The 17,670-nt window shown below is 38.9% G+C and overlaps 1 protein-coding gene across 2 annotated transcripts in view; it reads left to right on the top strand.

The window, feature by feature from the left end:
• The window catches only part of LOC147747532 (vitellogenin-A2-like), a 527,187-nt gene that overhangs the window by 448,490 nt on the left and 61,027 nt on the right, over window positions 1-17,670 (top strand). For both annotated transcript variants that reach the window (XM_086954020.1, XM_086954019.1), the window contains 2 exons: window positions 14,778-14,990; window positions 15,100-15,242. In XM_086954020.1, coding sequence (XP_086810146.1) covers window positions 14,778-14,990; window positions 15,100-15,242 — 356 coding nt within the window. The remainder of the gene's footprint in view (window positions 1-14,777; window positions 14,991-15,099; window positions 15,243-17,670) is intronic.

Genomic DNA, 17,670 nt, shown 5'->3' with positions numbered 1-17,670 from the left:
TACAATTTTGCCAAGTTTGGTGTAAATCCATTCAGCCGTTCAGGCTAAAAGTGAGGCCAACCGCCCTATGGAAAATTGCATGGGAAAAACACGTTTTGGGACCCCCCTTTTTTCTCGGCCCCCCCTTGACGAAACCCCCCCAAATTTTCAGGGGCTGCTCAGAAACAAAATGTTCCATTTTCCTGAAAATTTCAGCCAATTCTGTCCTCATAAGCCAAAGTTATTCGACATAGAATTTTCAAAAATCCCATAGGAAAAAAATCCTAACTATATATACCTACTGGCTATCGCCAGTAGGTAATATATATATATATATATATATATATATATATATATATATATATATATATATATATATATCATCAGTGATCATCAGTGATGTCATCAGTGATGTCACTGACCATGTCATGAATGATGTAATATGTGACATCATTAGCAGTGGATTGCGGGTGCGCGATATATAGTTAGTGCAACTAACTATATATGGAATTTCAATGGTTTTGTGCGAGTAAAATAAGGTTTTGTAAATGCTAATCCCTAACTATATATGGTCTATAACCTATGTTTTTTTCAGTGAATTTTCAAGGTTTTGTAAATGCTAATTCCTAACTATATATGGTCTATAACCTATGTTTTTTTCAGTGAATATATATATATATATATATATATATATATATATATATATATATACATACATATATATATATATATATATATATATATATATATATATATATATATATATATATATATATATATATATATATATATATATATATATATATATATATATAAAATGTATTAATGGTTAATGATAGTGATGTATAGAATAGAATTTATTATGGGTAAATAGTTACAAAACCGAATGCTACATTAAGTCTTAAATTGAAACAAGGTTATTAAAATATGGTAAAATAAAAAATGTTTCATCTTAGACAATTTTGTTTAACATTACATTTTAAATACTTTAATTTAACATTATTTACTATGGGATTCCCTGCCTCCATTGTTTTCTATAGGAGTGCTTTGTGGTGCTTTGTGGTGCCAGTGGTTGACCATGTGTGATGCTGGATTTACTTAAGCTCTGAGCTGAGGAACATTTACTACTGTTCAGGGTCCCTTTGGTCTATAGTAACTTTAGAACTGCAGTTTGTGAGTAGGGTTGGGCTTACTCTTTTGTGAGTGGCTGCACACCCCTTCCTAAACTCCTTACTCCTCCTTAAATCCCACCTATTTGTAGAAAGTACACCCCATTTCTCAACCACTTTCCTGGTCCATCCCACATTTACTACTAATTAGCAAACTTACATGTGTGAACTCTTCTCATGGAAAAGAACCCAGCCGCCTTGTAAAAATGTGGGTAGACTATTTCTCAGCAAGCTTACCTTTATAGACCTTTTCTATGCACAATTGCTAGTTTTTTCTCTGCAGGTTTACCTTTTGCTGAGCCAGCTCTAAGTCATGTACTATTGTTCAGAGAACACAGTTATCTAAAAATGTATATCTTAAACATGGGAATGAATATGCAACATAATTGGTAGCAAATGTCGGATGGTAAACTTTTGCACACTGTGATGTTTTCCCTTCAGTATCGCATGGTTTCTATAAAATAATTGTAATTTAACACAGTCTCCAACTTTTAACCTGGATGATCAGACAGATCATGGTACTGAATATTGTACCACTTTCGAGGGTGAATAGTCATCATATGTTGTAAGGAACGAAGCACCCCTTAACATATGTAAATAGGATAATGCAAATTGCATCTACAGCCTGTGATATTTGTTTGTGTTCTATTACACAACTCCTATGAACATTGATGGAGCCCATGTTGCATCATATACGGTCAGTCTTCCATCTCTTTTAGTAATACACTCAGTACATAAGAGATGGTAAGCCTCACAAATGGTGCACTCTTAATGTGATAAGCGGTCAGATAGACTGGTCTCAATATATAACAAAATGGAAAGTTATCTGTACTCAGGTGAATCGGTGCAACTCCTGCATCACATGGATACATTAGTAGGATCCTCATCCACTGGTACCACCAGTGGCATGCTTCATCTTCGGATATTCGCCCACTGTACCTAGCTAATCCCTGCCCCTGATATACATATGTAAAAAATTGCTGGCCAGAAATGTTAATTTTTAATTTGTGTTTTCGATCATTAGAGAAGTAATTTAGCCTGGGTGGTCACAGCTGATCCTGGCCCAATTTTTCTGTCGACATTTCTAAAAAGAGCAGTTATGTTGCAGTGATGAAGTATTATTTCAGGAACATAGGTTTTGGGGGTCAAGTACTCTTATAGAGACAGAAAATAACTCCTCAGAGCAACCCTCTGCCTATTTCCTAAATGGCCACTATAATAGAGGAAGAAGAGACATATATAGAAATGAAACTAATAAAAATGGTTGTTAATCTTTTTATGTACACATCAAACAATGTTTATAATCTGAATATGAAAACACATTTTCAGAGTTCACTTTATTTATTTGTTTTGGCAATCACTCCCAGTACATTTGCCCAATGTTGAACATTTGAGGAGAGCATATCAACAGGGGCATCTTTTTATAGCACACGTTTTGCTAGTTCATACATGTGTAAGTTCTATGGCTAGAGGCTTTAGAAAATTCACAGGTTTTAGCACCCCATTAATATCCTACCATCCAAATTCACACTGATCTTTCCCTACATAAGCATGATCAGAAACATTTCCATATCTTCTGATCAAGTAGAATGCTCTTTTAAAGTGTACATGTTCAGAATAAGATGTTGATGGAAGGTAATTAACCAGGCTGATCTCTTGAACTCACTGTACCGAACATCGCCAAATGTGTGTCAGTCAGAACTCATTTTCCATATACGCACAAGGTATTTTTCTACATCTATAGAGTCACACTCTTCATCTGTCTCAGAAAATCCTTTTAGGAATGTCACAGATTCAGCACTTAAAGCTCCAAGCTTTGTACGAATTTGCTCATGGTATCATCACCCAAGAATATGAACACTGGGCATCTCTGGGTCAAGTGTCTTGTACAGAATATTAAGAGGGATTAAGTGTCTTTTCTCGCCTGTACCATAACATATCCATAACTCTGACAATCCTTGCCTTATGAACATTGCAACAAATCTAAGTAGAAAAATAATAACATCTGTGCCATTTGACATTAGAATGACTTGATTGGAATCATTTTGAATGGTCCACTCAGCATGTGGTACAACACGAAGGTCAGCTTCCTCCAATATAATGTCAAGTTCTTGAACAATATGGCCTTTGCCTATTGAATATCTTTGTGCAGGCACCAACTCCTCATTGACATTCATTCCACTTGCAATAATTGGACATTCAGTTTTCTTTGAGGCATCAGCAATGTTTTGGCGAGTTAACATCTCCAATCTCTTGTTCTATGATGATGACCTGATTTTTTTAAGTTGCACGGGTATAGGTGTTGAATTTTTGATGCAGGCAAGTTCAATTGTTCCACTTGTAGACATTTGTCTGCTTCTCTCACATTCTTTGACAGATAGTTCTAACTATCAAAGACAATGTGCAGTTCTTGCAAGGTGCACACTGACTTTGATATCTGTAGAACAGTCTGAACAACCTCCTCGATATTTTGACTGGATGACATCTTGAACATTCGCAATTGTGAAATATAGTCTACAACAACAGCAGTTTTCAATGCGGGCACCTTTTCGATTTGAAATTCTTCAGGGGAAAGTTTTTTTTCAAGTTCTTGTACGGGATTGTGCTTCACTGGTTTGTTTGCAGCATCTCAACCAAATAATATGTTTTTGTGAAGAAGATCATGCTACAGAATGTCCTTGATAAATTCACCCCTTTTGTTGCTACATTAATCTCTCTATGTGCTTGCAAAATGTGTTTTTTTGTAACCTGTTTTGTAGTGGCTGGTTGGATGAAACTCTTACTATGGCAATTAAGGCATGAACGTTTGGCTTTTATTGATTATGTCAAACTGTTTTTTCTCTTTCAATACAAATCTCTCCTGCTTCAGTTCTGCATATTGTATTAGACATGTCTTTATATCGTTATCAACATATGTTTGGTTACGAAGTTGTGTAGTCACACAGGCTCAGTCATTTCAAAGGGGTTTTCTTGCTGCTGCATTAAATGAAGAAGGCTATCAACATGTTTATTAAAATGTTCCCCTCTCTTTCCTACAAGTTCGTGGGGAGAAGCAGTTTCATGATGGTCCATTAATTTTAAGTTTGTCAACTCTCTGGAAATATTGCAAATAGAAAGGACTACATTGTAAACTAGTTGCCATTGAGCAACATCTTCACTTTTACGTGTCTGACCTACAATTCCAGTGAAGCTTTTCTGTGATCTCTGGATGGGCTGTTCCAGTTTCATATCTGGAGCCACAGCATTGAACCTTTCCTCCCTGTCTTTCACCACAAAATGCCTTTGGATGAAGTTTCTGTAGAGGAATGGTTTTTCCGCCTCTAGCTTCTTTACTCTTTCCAAATACTAGGACCCATATTTCAGGTACTTTATGCAATCAAATTAGTGAAACACAGTAATCAGTGACTCCACAGCATTTGCATGCATCTCCCAATCACCTTCCTGATCAGCATGTATCAATTTTTTTACTAGAGCTATCATAGGTAAAACATTTCCCCAGTACTTGCAAAGTTCTGATTGTTCTTCACATTTTTTGACAAAGTCTATGAATTTGTTTTTCAGGTTTTCTGATTTTGAACTCAGTGTATTTAACTTTGCCTGGCTTTGCATTATGTCTTTTGAATGAAGTGCACCCTGTGCCTTGTTAAGGTCTGAGATAAAATATAAAAAACCTAATTTGTCATTCTCATTCCAGAAAGGATTCCAACACAATGTTTCTATAGCCTCAGGTATGAAGAGCATACCTTGTAACTAACAAACATAATGAGTGCCGCTCAATACTGATTGGTCAGTTTTGCATCCCAAGATTTCAGCCTCAATATTTGCAATGTCTATGCCGCATTCATTGAGATAACTTCCTACAAACATCAACAATACATTTGTAATGTACAAAACACCCATCATTGGATAAGGATAATCAAATTATACTGGATTGCTCATACAAATGTCAGCTACATTACAGAAAACACTTTCACTGCAGAAAATTGGCAGGATAGGCTGGTCTTCAAGCTGAGCATGAACAGTTTGGATATTTTCTAAAGCGGTGTATATTGTTGTGTAGTTTTGGTTGGAAATGGTATTACTGATAAAAATACAACCTTCTGCAGTGCAACGGTATTCTGGGAGATCAGAGCATGAATTCCAGCCCATGGAGGTACTGGCTTTTCTTCATTCTTATTTTATTTATTTATTTATTTTAAAGGTTTAATATAGCGCTGGCTAGACCCGGAGGTATCAGAGCGCTTTACATGAGCATCAGATCATAGTTACAGGTTACATTGTTACAAAGGTTACACAGTTATTAGAGCATGGAAACATAGTTACTTGTAAGGTCGCATTAAACAATAAGCACAAATAACGAAGGGGAGAAGCAGGCAGGGGGAAAGATTCAGGGGAGGGGAGAAGGAGCTGGGGAAGTAGTTAGGTAATGAAGGTGGAAAAGAGGAGGGGAGTGTGATGGACACTGCATGGAAAGAGGAGGGGAAGGGCGACGGGCACACAAACCGGTAGAGGAGTCAAAGCAACGTCCAAAGTCCAGTAAGCTGTGATCCCAGGGGAAGTGGTATCACTTCCCTGTGGCAGTTGCGAGAGGCTCCCTAAGCGAGGGTGACTCTCTTAAAGGGGTCTCTGAAACTCCAAGGCCTACTTTACTGGATCCTTCCCCAAAAAGGGGAGATGGAGTGCTTTGGCAAGGGGTACCATACCATACCTCAGCTGTGAATGGCTCCCTTGGCGCAGTGGACTCTCTCAGCAGGTTCGCTGAGACTCCAGAGTATAAATATTGGATCTTTCCCGAACAAGGGAACAAGGAGTGCTTAGTCAAAGGGCACAAAGGAAAGGGGGCTAGGCAGACAAGCAGGCAAGGTGAGAGATTCAGGGGAGAGGGGATAGGAGCTAGGTAAGTAGACAAAGAGAGAAAGAGTACTAAATGGAAACAAATGTAATTAATGATTTATAATAATATAGCACTGGCTAGACCAGAAGGAATCAGAGCGCCTTACATGAGGAACAATAATGTTGCAATATACATCAGTTAAAAATTACATAAGTATCAAGAAAAGGATTTAAAGAACATAGGGGACAAGGTGAATGGAGCAAGGAAGGGTAAGGGGATAGGGTAAAGTGGTAGGAGGAAGATAGGATGTAGAGACCTAGGTCCTGCTGGGTAGGTGACGGCAGGTGGGGGGTGAAGTTCACAACACACCTCCTCTTTAGCTGTATGGGTAGCTCCACCAGAGACCTAATAAGTGATATGATACATTCAGTTAAATCAGCTTTGCGGACCGGAGCATCAGGTAGAAGAAGATCCATGTCGTCAGCCACTTAGAAACTTTCTGGTAGACTGGGACGTGTTAATGGCTGCCAGTGATTTTGCTCACATTGGCAACGCAGTTGGGTTAGAAGTTTGCAGCTTTGTTTGTTTATGCCATCAGTCGACACAGCCTGTTTTTTAGGAGCTACTTCATTGGTATAGTCTTGAAAAAACACCATGGCAGCATCATGTGTGCTGCATGTTCCAGACAAAGAAGAGCTGTATTCAAAATGAAAATGATCAAGAGCAGCAATTGTAAATCCTTTCCTGGTGAAGTGACTTCTAAGTGGTGTGCTGTCGGATTCACTAAATTGTACTGCATGAGCTACTAACAAGTTCCTGCTCCGTACTATGCCATTATAACTTGTTGATACACAAATCCTATTCACTGAAGTGATTAGCTCTCTACTATTGCAATTGTCATGGATTGGGTGGGCAGTGATTATGGGTAGTGGAGTTTTCTTTTTGCTGTGATGTAATTCATGAAACATAATTTGGTAAAGACAGTACATAAGCCTGTCGGTTCATGGGATCTCTTCTATTTCTTCGCCTATATGTTCAAAGTCATCATCAATATTCTCGGCCTCTGTTCTGATCTCAAGTACTTTAGTTTGCAACAGTTTTGCTTTGCTGATATTCAACAATGTTGTAAAAACATTTAAGATGACATCAGCCATTCTTGTTGACTACAATGATTTGTGTAGCTGTGAAACATCACAACATTTTTCATTAGGTCTAAAATCTAAATCTTTAAGGACGTTTCTTAAAATGGTTTCTGCCTATTTTACTGCATCTTGTGATTTTATTTTGGCAGCAAGAAGTTCATGAGCCAAATCAGCTGAGAATAGCATAAGTGGCTCATTCTTTTTGTTAGACTGACAAAAACAAATTCTGTCATCGTAAATTCACACCAGAAAATCTTCATTTTAATATTATGGATTAACACAGCTTCTTCAATGTTAACAATTATTTCTCCAATTTCCCTGAGTGTAAGCACGTAGCCAGCACTCAAGTTTGGCTTTAAAACTTCCTTTGCTATTCCAAAGAGTGCACTTAACTGAAGACTGGCGGCTATGAGGCTGCTGGGAGCTTATTGTACATTCATATTTTTTTAATGTTTGCACTCATTAAGTTTGGGTGGGCATGCGAATCTGCTGCAAATACATTCACTTGGCTCTATAGATCAGCTACTCAGCTGAAAATGTAATCTTGTAAGAAACTAGCTGCAGAGAAAAACATGTTTGCCGTTTGAGACTCACATACTCTGTACTTTATTCTTTTGCCAATCTCTTTGACCCTGTCCTGGCTAAACCACAGATAATGATACTGGTAGGGCTGATGCACAGCTGAATTTGAAAGAAATTTCTCCGTTTGAGGTGCTATGCAAGTAACGTCAGGCGTCCCTCGATGTTGGTTACAATGTATTGAAATTGTTGGGCCAGTGAACCACTGGTCCCATCCTTGTATGCACACTTTGTTTCCTCTAGCAAAACAGAGGATTCACACTTTTTTGTTGTGGTTAGATAACTTATTTATTCATCAAGGTTTCCATAACTTATCTCCACATTAAATCAATTATATTGTTTTTTTGGTTTGTTTTCACCACGTGACACAATCCTTTATATACATCCAATGCATTTCGGGGTTATTGTGTACCCCTTCATCAGGAAAAGGACACTATAATCAAAAAACAAAAGTAAACAACCTGTCAGTCATATTGTGTTTGTCATGGGGATGTTCACTGGGTGGGGAAGGGGAGGGGTGTGCTGGTGGACGTGGTACGGTGAGTTTGGGTGTCGTTTAGCGGGATCACCTTAACAGAACCAAAAGCCCGTGAAAAAATCAGCCGTATTGAAACAGTTCTTACGTGTATCACGTTTTTCCGTTTCACCTTGCTCTGCAGGTATAAAGTTATAAAGAACGTGTTACCACGATTGCGTATTTAAAAAATGGGTTACCTCCTAGAGTAAGTACCAAGGTACTAAGATTGTTGAACTAACCTGAAGGGTCGTGGCGAGGTTCGTACCGATCTGTTCGTGTACGTGGGCCCGGACGAAGACGCCTCTGGCCGCGTTTCATTAGATTCAAAAAGTCGCGATCACGTGACATGTAAAAAGTAAGGATAGACTCGTGCAGAGTTAAAGGGACAGGATAATGTTTGCGTAGCGGAATAGAGTAAGCTGGAATTTCCAAATAGAGACTCGGTTGAGTGGGTCGGTGTGACAGAAATTACGTGTATGGGGGTGTATTCGGGGGGGGGTGGATATGCCAATGGGGGTAACGAGTGGGGTATCGGGGTTGGGTGGTGTAATACGATTGACAATATAAATGGTAACCAATGATTACAAATATTAAATGCAAATGATGAGTAAACACACATTGAAAACACAAAATATGCATGATCATGAGTTCACACAGGAATTACTTGATCAGTCCAAGAGCAACCTTATAGGTAACAAGAGAGTTCAATTCTGTCATTTAAGCCAAATGGCTTTTGTGTTGAAAGTTTTTGGATCCAGGTGTTTTCCCTCTGGAGTAAAAATTTGGTGTTATCCCTACCTTCAATTTATGGAATCATTTCCAGTATGGTGAACTTCATTTGGGAAATATTGTGTTTTTCTTCATAAAAGTGTACTGCTATTGAAGATTTAGTGTTTTTGAGACGGATATTGGATTTATGTTCAGTGAGTCTTGTTTTGATCTTGCGTTCCGTCTTGCCTATGTACAGTTTGCCACATGGGCATTTTAAAGCATAGATGACATTGCTGGTATCACATGTGGCATTAACTTTAAGTTTTATCTTGTGACCTTTCATTGGGTGGTTGATTGTGTTTCCTGTAATGATGCTATTGCAGTTTCCGCAATTGAGGCATGGTTTAGTGCCTTTGTAATTGGTGGTGGTAACAGGTTTATGTTGAACCAGTTCTCCAAGGTTACGTGCTCTAGTAAACGCGAATAACTGAGGTTCCATGAATATCTAATTAAAGTCAGGTTCCAAGTTCAATAATGACCAGTGTTGGTGTATGGTCCGTTTGAATTTTGTGCTGGCTGTCGAGTATTTTGAGACTACCACTATACGGGTCTGTTGTTTTTCGGTACTGGGTTGTAACAATTTCTGTCTGTCTGTGTTTATGATCTTCTGCTTGGATTCGTTGATGATGTTGTCTGGATATCCTCTATTGTGAAATTTGGTAGCAATTTCCTTTATTCGTTGTGTCGCTTTACCTGGGTCTGATGTAATTCTTTTAGCTCGTGCCATTTGGGAAAATGGGAGGTGTGTCTTCAAGTTGGGTTCATGAAAACTTGTATAATGGAGCATATTATTTCTGTCGGTAGGTTTGGTGAATAAATCTGTTTCAAATCCCTGTTCTTTGATGGAAACTTTAACATCTAGGAAGTTAACACATTTTTCTGATATTTCCCAGGTTAATTGGATACGTTCATCGATATGGTTAAATTCCATCAAGCGATTCCGTAGTTCTTCCTTGGTGTTTTTCCATACGATAAAGATATCGTCAATGTAACGTGTGAAAAGTAGTAAGTTGTCACCACTACAAATAACTTGGAGTTAGAAGTCAGCTTTTTCAAACTTATGCGCAAACTTCGACTGCGTCAATTTTTTGATAATGTGTTACCACAACAACCCAGAGACTAACCAGATCAACTACTTGGATTGAGACCTCAAAGTACATTTCAACCACCAGTCAGTCACAAAACGTTGGATTTATTTGAAAACAGAGTCAAACAAGACCTGCTCAAAATCAAACTACGCATAAAAAGATCAAAAACATCACACAGAAAGATCTTGATACATTGAAAAACATATCATCAAATGAACAGATTAGATGTATCAAAGCAGATAAGGGCAGAGCCCTCATTATTATGAACAATAGTATGTATGAATCTAAAGTGATGGATCACATAACTGACAAAACCACATACATGAAACTGGACAACAACCCCACAACTGAGTTCATGAAAACCCTCCTGAATATCCTGGACAAAACACATGAGGCTGGAATAATTAACAATAGAACCAAGAACGTTCTTATAAAAACCAATCCGAAGAGTCCCACCTTGAGAATGGTTCTGAAAATTCATAAAAACCTCAGGGACTCCCCCATGAGACCAATAGTCTCCACATGTGGGAGTCTCCATGAACCAATTGGCCAACTGCTGGATAAATATCTCCATGGTACAATCATTGCGAACATACACCAAAGACACCACCCACTTCATCTCCAAACTAACGAGCTCAAAAATCGATGTAGATGACAACTTAATCTTGTGCACTGCAGATGTACGCTCACTATACACCTCAATACCTCACTCCTTGGGTATTGAAGCAATCGAGCAGGCTTTACTCAATTCCGAACTGGAGGTACCTTTTCAAATGTTCCTGATGGAACTCATGCTCTTCACACTGTACCAGAGTTATTTTAAATACCAAGACACATGGTACTAACAACAACTTGTGGGAATGGCTATGGGCAATTCAGCGGCACCTGTGTATGCTAACATCTTTATGCAGCATTTCGAGGAAACCCATATCTTCACAAACAGGCAATGGACAGACAACTTACTACTTTTCACACGTTACATTGATGATATCTTTATCGTATGGAAAAACACCAAGGAAGAACTACAGAATCGCTTGATGGAATTTAACCATATCGATGAACGTATCCAATTAACCTGGGAAATATCAGAAAAATTTGTTAACTTCCTAGATGTTAAAGTTTCCATCAAAGAACAGGGATTTGAAACAGATTTATTCACCAAACCTACCGACAGAAATAATATGCTCCATTATACAAGTTTTCATGAACCCAACTTGAAGACACATCTCCCATTTTCCCAAATGGCACGAGCTAAAAGAATTACATCAGACCCAGGTAAAGCGACACAACGAATTAAGGAAATTGCTACCAAATTTCACAATAGAGGAAATCCAGACAACATCATCAACGAATCCAAGCAGAAGATCATAAACACAGACAGACAGAAATTGTTACAATCCAGTATCAAAAAACAACAGACCCGTATAGTGGTAGTCTCAAAATACTCGACAGCCAGCACAAAATTCAAACGGGCCATACACCAACACTGGTCATTATTGAACTTGGAACCTGACTTCAATCAGATATTCATGGAACCTCCGTTATTCGCGTTTACTAGAGCACGTAACCTTGGAGAACTGGTTCAACATAAACCTGTTACCACCACCAATTACACAGGCACTAAACCATGCCTCAATTGCGGAAACTGCAATAGCATTATTAGAGGAAACACAATCAACCACCCAATGAAAGGTCACAAGATAAAACTTAAAGTTAATGCCACATGTGATACCAGCAATGTCATCTATGCTTTAAAATTCCCATGTGGCAAACTGTACATAGGCAAGACGGAACGCAAGATCAAAACAAGTCTAACATAAATCCAATATCCGTCTCAAAAACACTAAATCTTCAATAGCAGTACACTTTTATGAAGAAAAACACAATATTTCCCAAATGAAGTTCACCATATTGGAAATGATTCCAAAAATCGAAGGTAGGGATAACACCAAATTTTTACTCCAGAGGGAAAACACCTGGATCCAAAAACTTTCAACACAAAAGCCATTTGGCTTAAATGACAGAATTGAACTCTCTTGTTACCTATAAGGTTGCTCTTGGACTGATCAAGTAATTCCTGAGTGAACTCATGATCATGCATATTTTGTGCTTTCAATGTGTGTTTACTCATCATTTGCATTTAATATTTGTAATCATTGGTTCCCATTTATATTGTCAATCGTATTACACCACCCACCCCCGATACCCCACTCGTTACCCCCATTGGCATATCCACCCCCGAATACACCCCCATACACGTAATTTCTGTCACACCGACCCACTCAATCGAGTCTCTATTTGGAAATTCCAGCTTACTCTATTCCGCTACGCAAACATTATCCTGTCCCTTTAACTCTGCACGAGTCTATCCTTACTTTTTACATGTCACGTGATTGCGACTTTTTGAATCTAATGAAACGCGGCCTGAGGCGTCTTCGTCCGGGCCCGCGTACACGAACGGATCGGTACAAACCTCGCCACGACCCTTCAGGTTAGTTCAACAATCTTAGTACCTTGGTACTTACTCTAGGAGGTAACCCATTTTTTAAATACGCAATCGTGGTAACACGTTCTTTATAACTTTATACCTGCAGAGCAAGGTGAAATGGAAAAACGTGATACACGTAAGAACTGTTTCAATACGGCTGATTTTTTTCACGGGCTTTTGGTTCTGTTAAGGTGATCCCGCTAAACGACACCCAAACTCACCGTACCACGTCCACCAGCACACCCTTCCCCTTCCCCACCCAGTGAACATCCCCATGACAAACACGATATGACTGACAGGTTGTTTACTTTTGTTTTTTGATTATAGTGTCCTTTCCCTGATGAAGGGGTACACAATAACCCCGAAATGCATTGGATGTATATAAAGGATTGTGTCATGTGGTGAAAACGAACCAAAAAATCAATATCATTGATTTAATGTGGAGATAAGTTATGGAAACCTTGATGAATAAATAAGTTATCTAACCACAACAAAAAAAGTGTGAATCCTCTGTTTTGCTAGAGGAAACAAAGTGTGCATACAAGGATGGGACCAGTGGTTCACTGGCCCCTCAATTTAAACCACAGATAACACATTGAATGTCCTCTGCTTTCTGATCAGTTGTTGGAGGTGGACGAGAGGTAGCCATCTATCTTCTAAGTAGATGGGCATTAGGTTTGGCTACCATCGCTTGCTTAGAAGACTCGGATTCTCTTGTGATTAACAGGATTCTGCTATTTTTTAACTAATTTTTTTCAGGCCTTTTTCCATTTCATATAACTTGTAGCACTTATTATTACAATGATAAAACATTTGATCCTCTTCACCCATCAGCTTCAATCTTTTATTAACTTTGTCTTGCCAGATTTATGCAGCATCTCAAACTCCCTTCTGTCCAGTCACAGTTGATGTTAGCTTTTCTTTCAGATTCGTTTGGCATATGACACATTTTTCTTTGTTGAAGGAGTCCTCAGATTTTGTAGTTAGCAACACTTTGTCAGGAGGGAGAGCTCCTCTGCTACCACCTGCTACCCTCATGTTGATAAATTTGAATCAACGGAAGACCTAAAACAAAAACAATAATAAAACAAATTACCAACATGATGGCTAAAGCACATAATTATAGAGCCGCAGTTTTGGAAAATGGCAGAAGCGTTGCTCTGACAAGGTATTTTCTGTCTCTTTAAGGCGACTTGACCCCGAAACCTATCTTTTGGCACCAAAATGAAGTATATAGGTCTCAGAGTTCCTGAAATATTACATAATCACTGCAACACATCCTCCATTGTTAAAAATATCATCCAGAAAAATTCAGCCTGAATTGGCAAGGTCTACCCAAGCTAAATTACTTCTCTTATAATATAAAAACACAAATCAAAAATGAAAATCTCTGGACAACAATTTTTTTACATAGGTATATCTTGGAGCCAGGACTAAGTTCGAGTGGTTGGGCACTACGTGAATTGTAAGTGTAGCTCTTACTAGAACCTAAGTGCAAATTTAACCTCTCCCATGCTCATGACGAGCTCAGCTCGTCATGAGCCACGGAGGTTGTGTGCTCATGACGAGCTGAGCTCTTCATGACTGTTGCGCCGCACCCACGCAGGGATAATTCCCCTGCTGTGCTGGGCGTTCCATTGGAACAGGCGTGGTCATGACGAGCTCAGCTCGTCATGAGCACATGGCCACGGTGGCTCATGACGAGCTGAGCTGGTCATGAGCAGCGGGGCGCTGTGCGCGCCCTCCTCCCCCCAGCACAGCAGGGGCATTAGCCCCGCAGTTAAGGGTTAAAACGCCTTAGGATCCTAATTATTGTTTATTAATAAGGTCCTATAGCAGGGACAAAAATAGTGTGATGGTTAATGTATGCAATGACCCCTAATACATAATAAACATCAAACTCAGAAAAGTGTCTGCTTTTTTAAATAAAACATGGTCTATGACAAGTGTGAACTCTGTAAAATGGAATATAAAGTTTCTTCTCTAGAATGTATAATGTTACACAATTTTCTTATAACTTGAATTTGTATACTATCAGTACACTAATCCTGAATGTGGCTGAGCTTTACACAGGGCTTTATTGTAGGAAGCATGTTTTGGTTTTGAAATACATTTCTCTAAATTTGTTTAGTTGAGTTGAGCATTGCGATTATTTTGTATTCAGGGACATGGTCATTGCATTGACCTGACGGCTTTTATCTTTATTTTAGCCTTTCTTTATTGGAGGCAACAGTTCTCCAGTGTTGGTGGTTACTGCTCAAGCTGTGAGAAATGACAACAAGAATCAAGGACACCAAGTGATTGTTTACACTGACTACCATGCCTCCAACCCCCAGATTCAGGCATATGTTGTGGATCTCACCAGCTCCAGCAGATGGTGCGCCTGTGCAGATGCTGCCATTGTGAACCCTCATAAGGCAGAGGTGAGGCAACTACACACACTGGAAGAAAAGGAAAATATTAGGAAGAATTGACAGTATTTCTAATTAAATTATTCCTTTCTAATCGCTCCATCTTTTAATCGCTTTTCAGGCGTATCTAAGATGGGGGCTAAGTTGCCAGGACTACAAAATTGCAGTGAAGGCTGAGACTGGTCTCTTTGACAGTCAGCCTGGTATGAGTCTCAAGGTGGACTGGCCAAGAATACCTTCCCCACTCAAATCAGCTGTAAAATTGTAAGTCAACGCAATTGCCTTTTACTGACTTGAATAGTAGTTAAATCTCTAGTTTTGCAAGTCCCCAGAGAACTCTGTAGGCCTGCGAGTTGAATCTGTTGGTTCTTGCAAATGTTCGGCAACTTTTCGGAACCCTGGCTATAAAATACAGTATTGCCATGTTTAGTTTAGCTTGTTCCAGGGAGATGCAGTGAGGGCTGGAGTATTTGATAAGAGTATTGATAAATATGTGAAAGATTCTAGAATGTCATGAGGATGCTTTCTTTTGTAAACTAGAAAGATCAAGGGTCTCTGGGGGATAGCTTTTTCCATTAGCCTCATGGAAGGGTGAAGTCAGAAGTGTAACAGGGGGCAGGCTTATCTGCCCTTGCCCTGTCAGGGCAGCAAACAACCAAGCTCTTCTTCAGCACCCTTCCAACCACACACACTACAATGTGTAGCTTGCTATCTGTGTGGGAAAGTGGTTAATCAGGACATAATGCTAGTAAGTACTATACAAATGCTACAATACTACACAATACAATACATTTAAAAAAAAGTTCATACTGTGGGTCAGTATGCCTGTTCAATAAAGAATTTCATATGTTTCAAAAGAAGGGGGCAATTCATAATGATGAGCCACATTCAAATATACCCCTCATTACATGAACCTTAAAGATAGACGTTTAAAAGTGGGGACATTAGCTAGCTTACGACACAGAGTACAGGAGAGGCAATTGCAACTGTTTTTCAACTTAAGTAATTGGACGTGGAGACTTACCATAACTGAGTTACAAAGGGAAAGTATTTTAGATGTTAATCTGAAATGACAGGACAGGCTAAAGAAGGGGGCTTTAGATGTGTGCTAGATGCTGAAAGAGTAATATTTCAAAAGCACAGTAGTACAAGATTCCAGCAGTATCTATAGCTATCTCGTACCCCTGTATTTAGCTCCACCCACAACTCAGTTGTGTGTGTGTACTTTGTATTCTGAGGAGTTGGCGTGGTGATCCTCTATTCACATGCTATTATATGTTCTATTTCTTTCAGTTCAGTTCAGTAATTCTTTATTCAACCAGACAGGCCATAAAAGATAAAGAAACAATATTGCACAGCATACTAATACAACATCATTAAAAGAGAATTCCACAATTCAAACATCAAATGAGTAAAATTAATTCGAACAGAAAGATATCTCAATAAATGAATATCACAAAAGACAAAAGGGATTGAAAAAAGATGCACATAACAAGTGTGCTGATCATCTAAAAGAAGTTCATCACAACCTTAAGTAATATATCAGCCCTCCATTGTTCTCCTAGCTCTGATAGCAGCTTTTAAGAAAGAGCATATTCTAAAAAATATTCAGAGTTTTTAACAATTGCAGATGATGAAGTGCTTCATTGAATGTGCGATGACCACATTTTTTGACAAAGACTTGAGAAAGTGCATTCATGCTCAATATGCACAAAAATCAAAAAAGACTGTTCAGAGAGGTTATCACAAGGGCAAGGCTTTCCAGCGCTTCCCAAGATGGCATAAGAATTCACAAAAGACGCCATGCAGTGTTAGATCTGAACTGAAAAAGAAAAGATCGCTCCCAATGAGTTAATTCAAGTCCAAAATAGAAAATTGTCTCAGGGGAAGCGAGCAGCCTGTTATAAAGTGACACTGCTTTCCGTACTCTCCATTGCAAATGTCCTTACTTCACATAGCTGAAGCTATAAATGATTAACCATTAATTTATCATCTTTCTTTATAGCTGTAAGTAAAGAAATGAGAGAGGACAACCCCAAAGCCTTCAAAGTATTAGATATGCAACTCAGCCAATGTATAGCGCATTCTTTACACAGGGCGAGACAATCCAAAAAAATATTCCTGCATAGCTTGCCCTGGGGTTTGACCTAGATACAGATCCAAAGCAACATGGGTGCCAAGTGGACTATGTCCTCCATGTATTGCTGTCAAGCTCTGCGTGAAAGATGTAACTCAAAGCTGTTGGAGGGAATTTTAAAAACCTTAGACCGATATGGTTTAATTTAGACTGAAGTGAAGAAGCATTGTAATAACCTGAAACCCCTGCCCTATACACTGCTCCAGGGATACATTGAGCGTTGTCCACTTTTAACAATGGTAAAATATTACCTTGAAGCATGGGGCTGGAAAGATTAAAAACGGCACCTGCTGATCTGCTGAGCTTCAAGAGAGAAGTCACCTGTGAGTGCCAGGTGCCTGCAGGGTTAAACGTGATTCCCAGGTAACTAAACTTTTTAACATCAACCAAAGACTGTCCATCTATACTACTATTATAAAGAGAGAACACAAACTTTGATCCAGGTAAACTCAAAAAGTACTGCACCAATCACTACACCCAATACACCATTTGAAAGAGGATATGTAGCAGAAGGACATAGGCTATAGATGTGGACACCATATACATTAAAAAAGC

This window comes from Lissotriton vulgaris, chromosome 1_1, assembly GCF_964263255.1.
Source record: "Lissotriton vulgaris chromosome 1_1, aLisVul1.2, whole genome shotgun sequence".
NCBI classification, from domain to species: domain Eukaryota; kingdom Metazoa; phylum Chordata; class Amphibia; order Caudata; family Salamandridae; genus Lissotriton; species Lissotriton vulgaris.
Note: the sequence above shows the minus strand (reverse complement) of the source record. Positions and strands in the feature narration are given on the sequence as shown.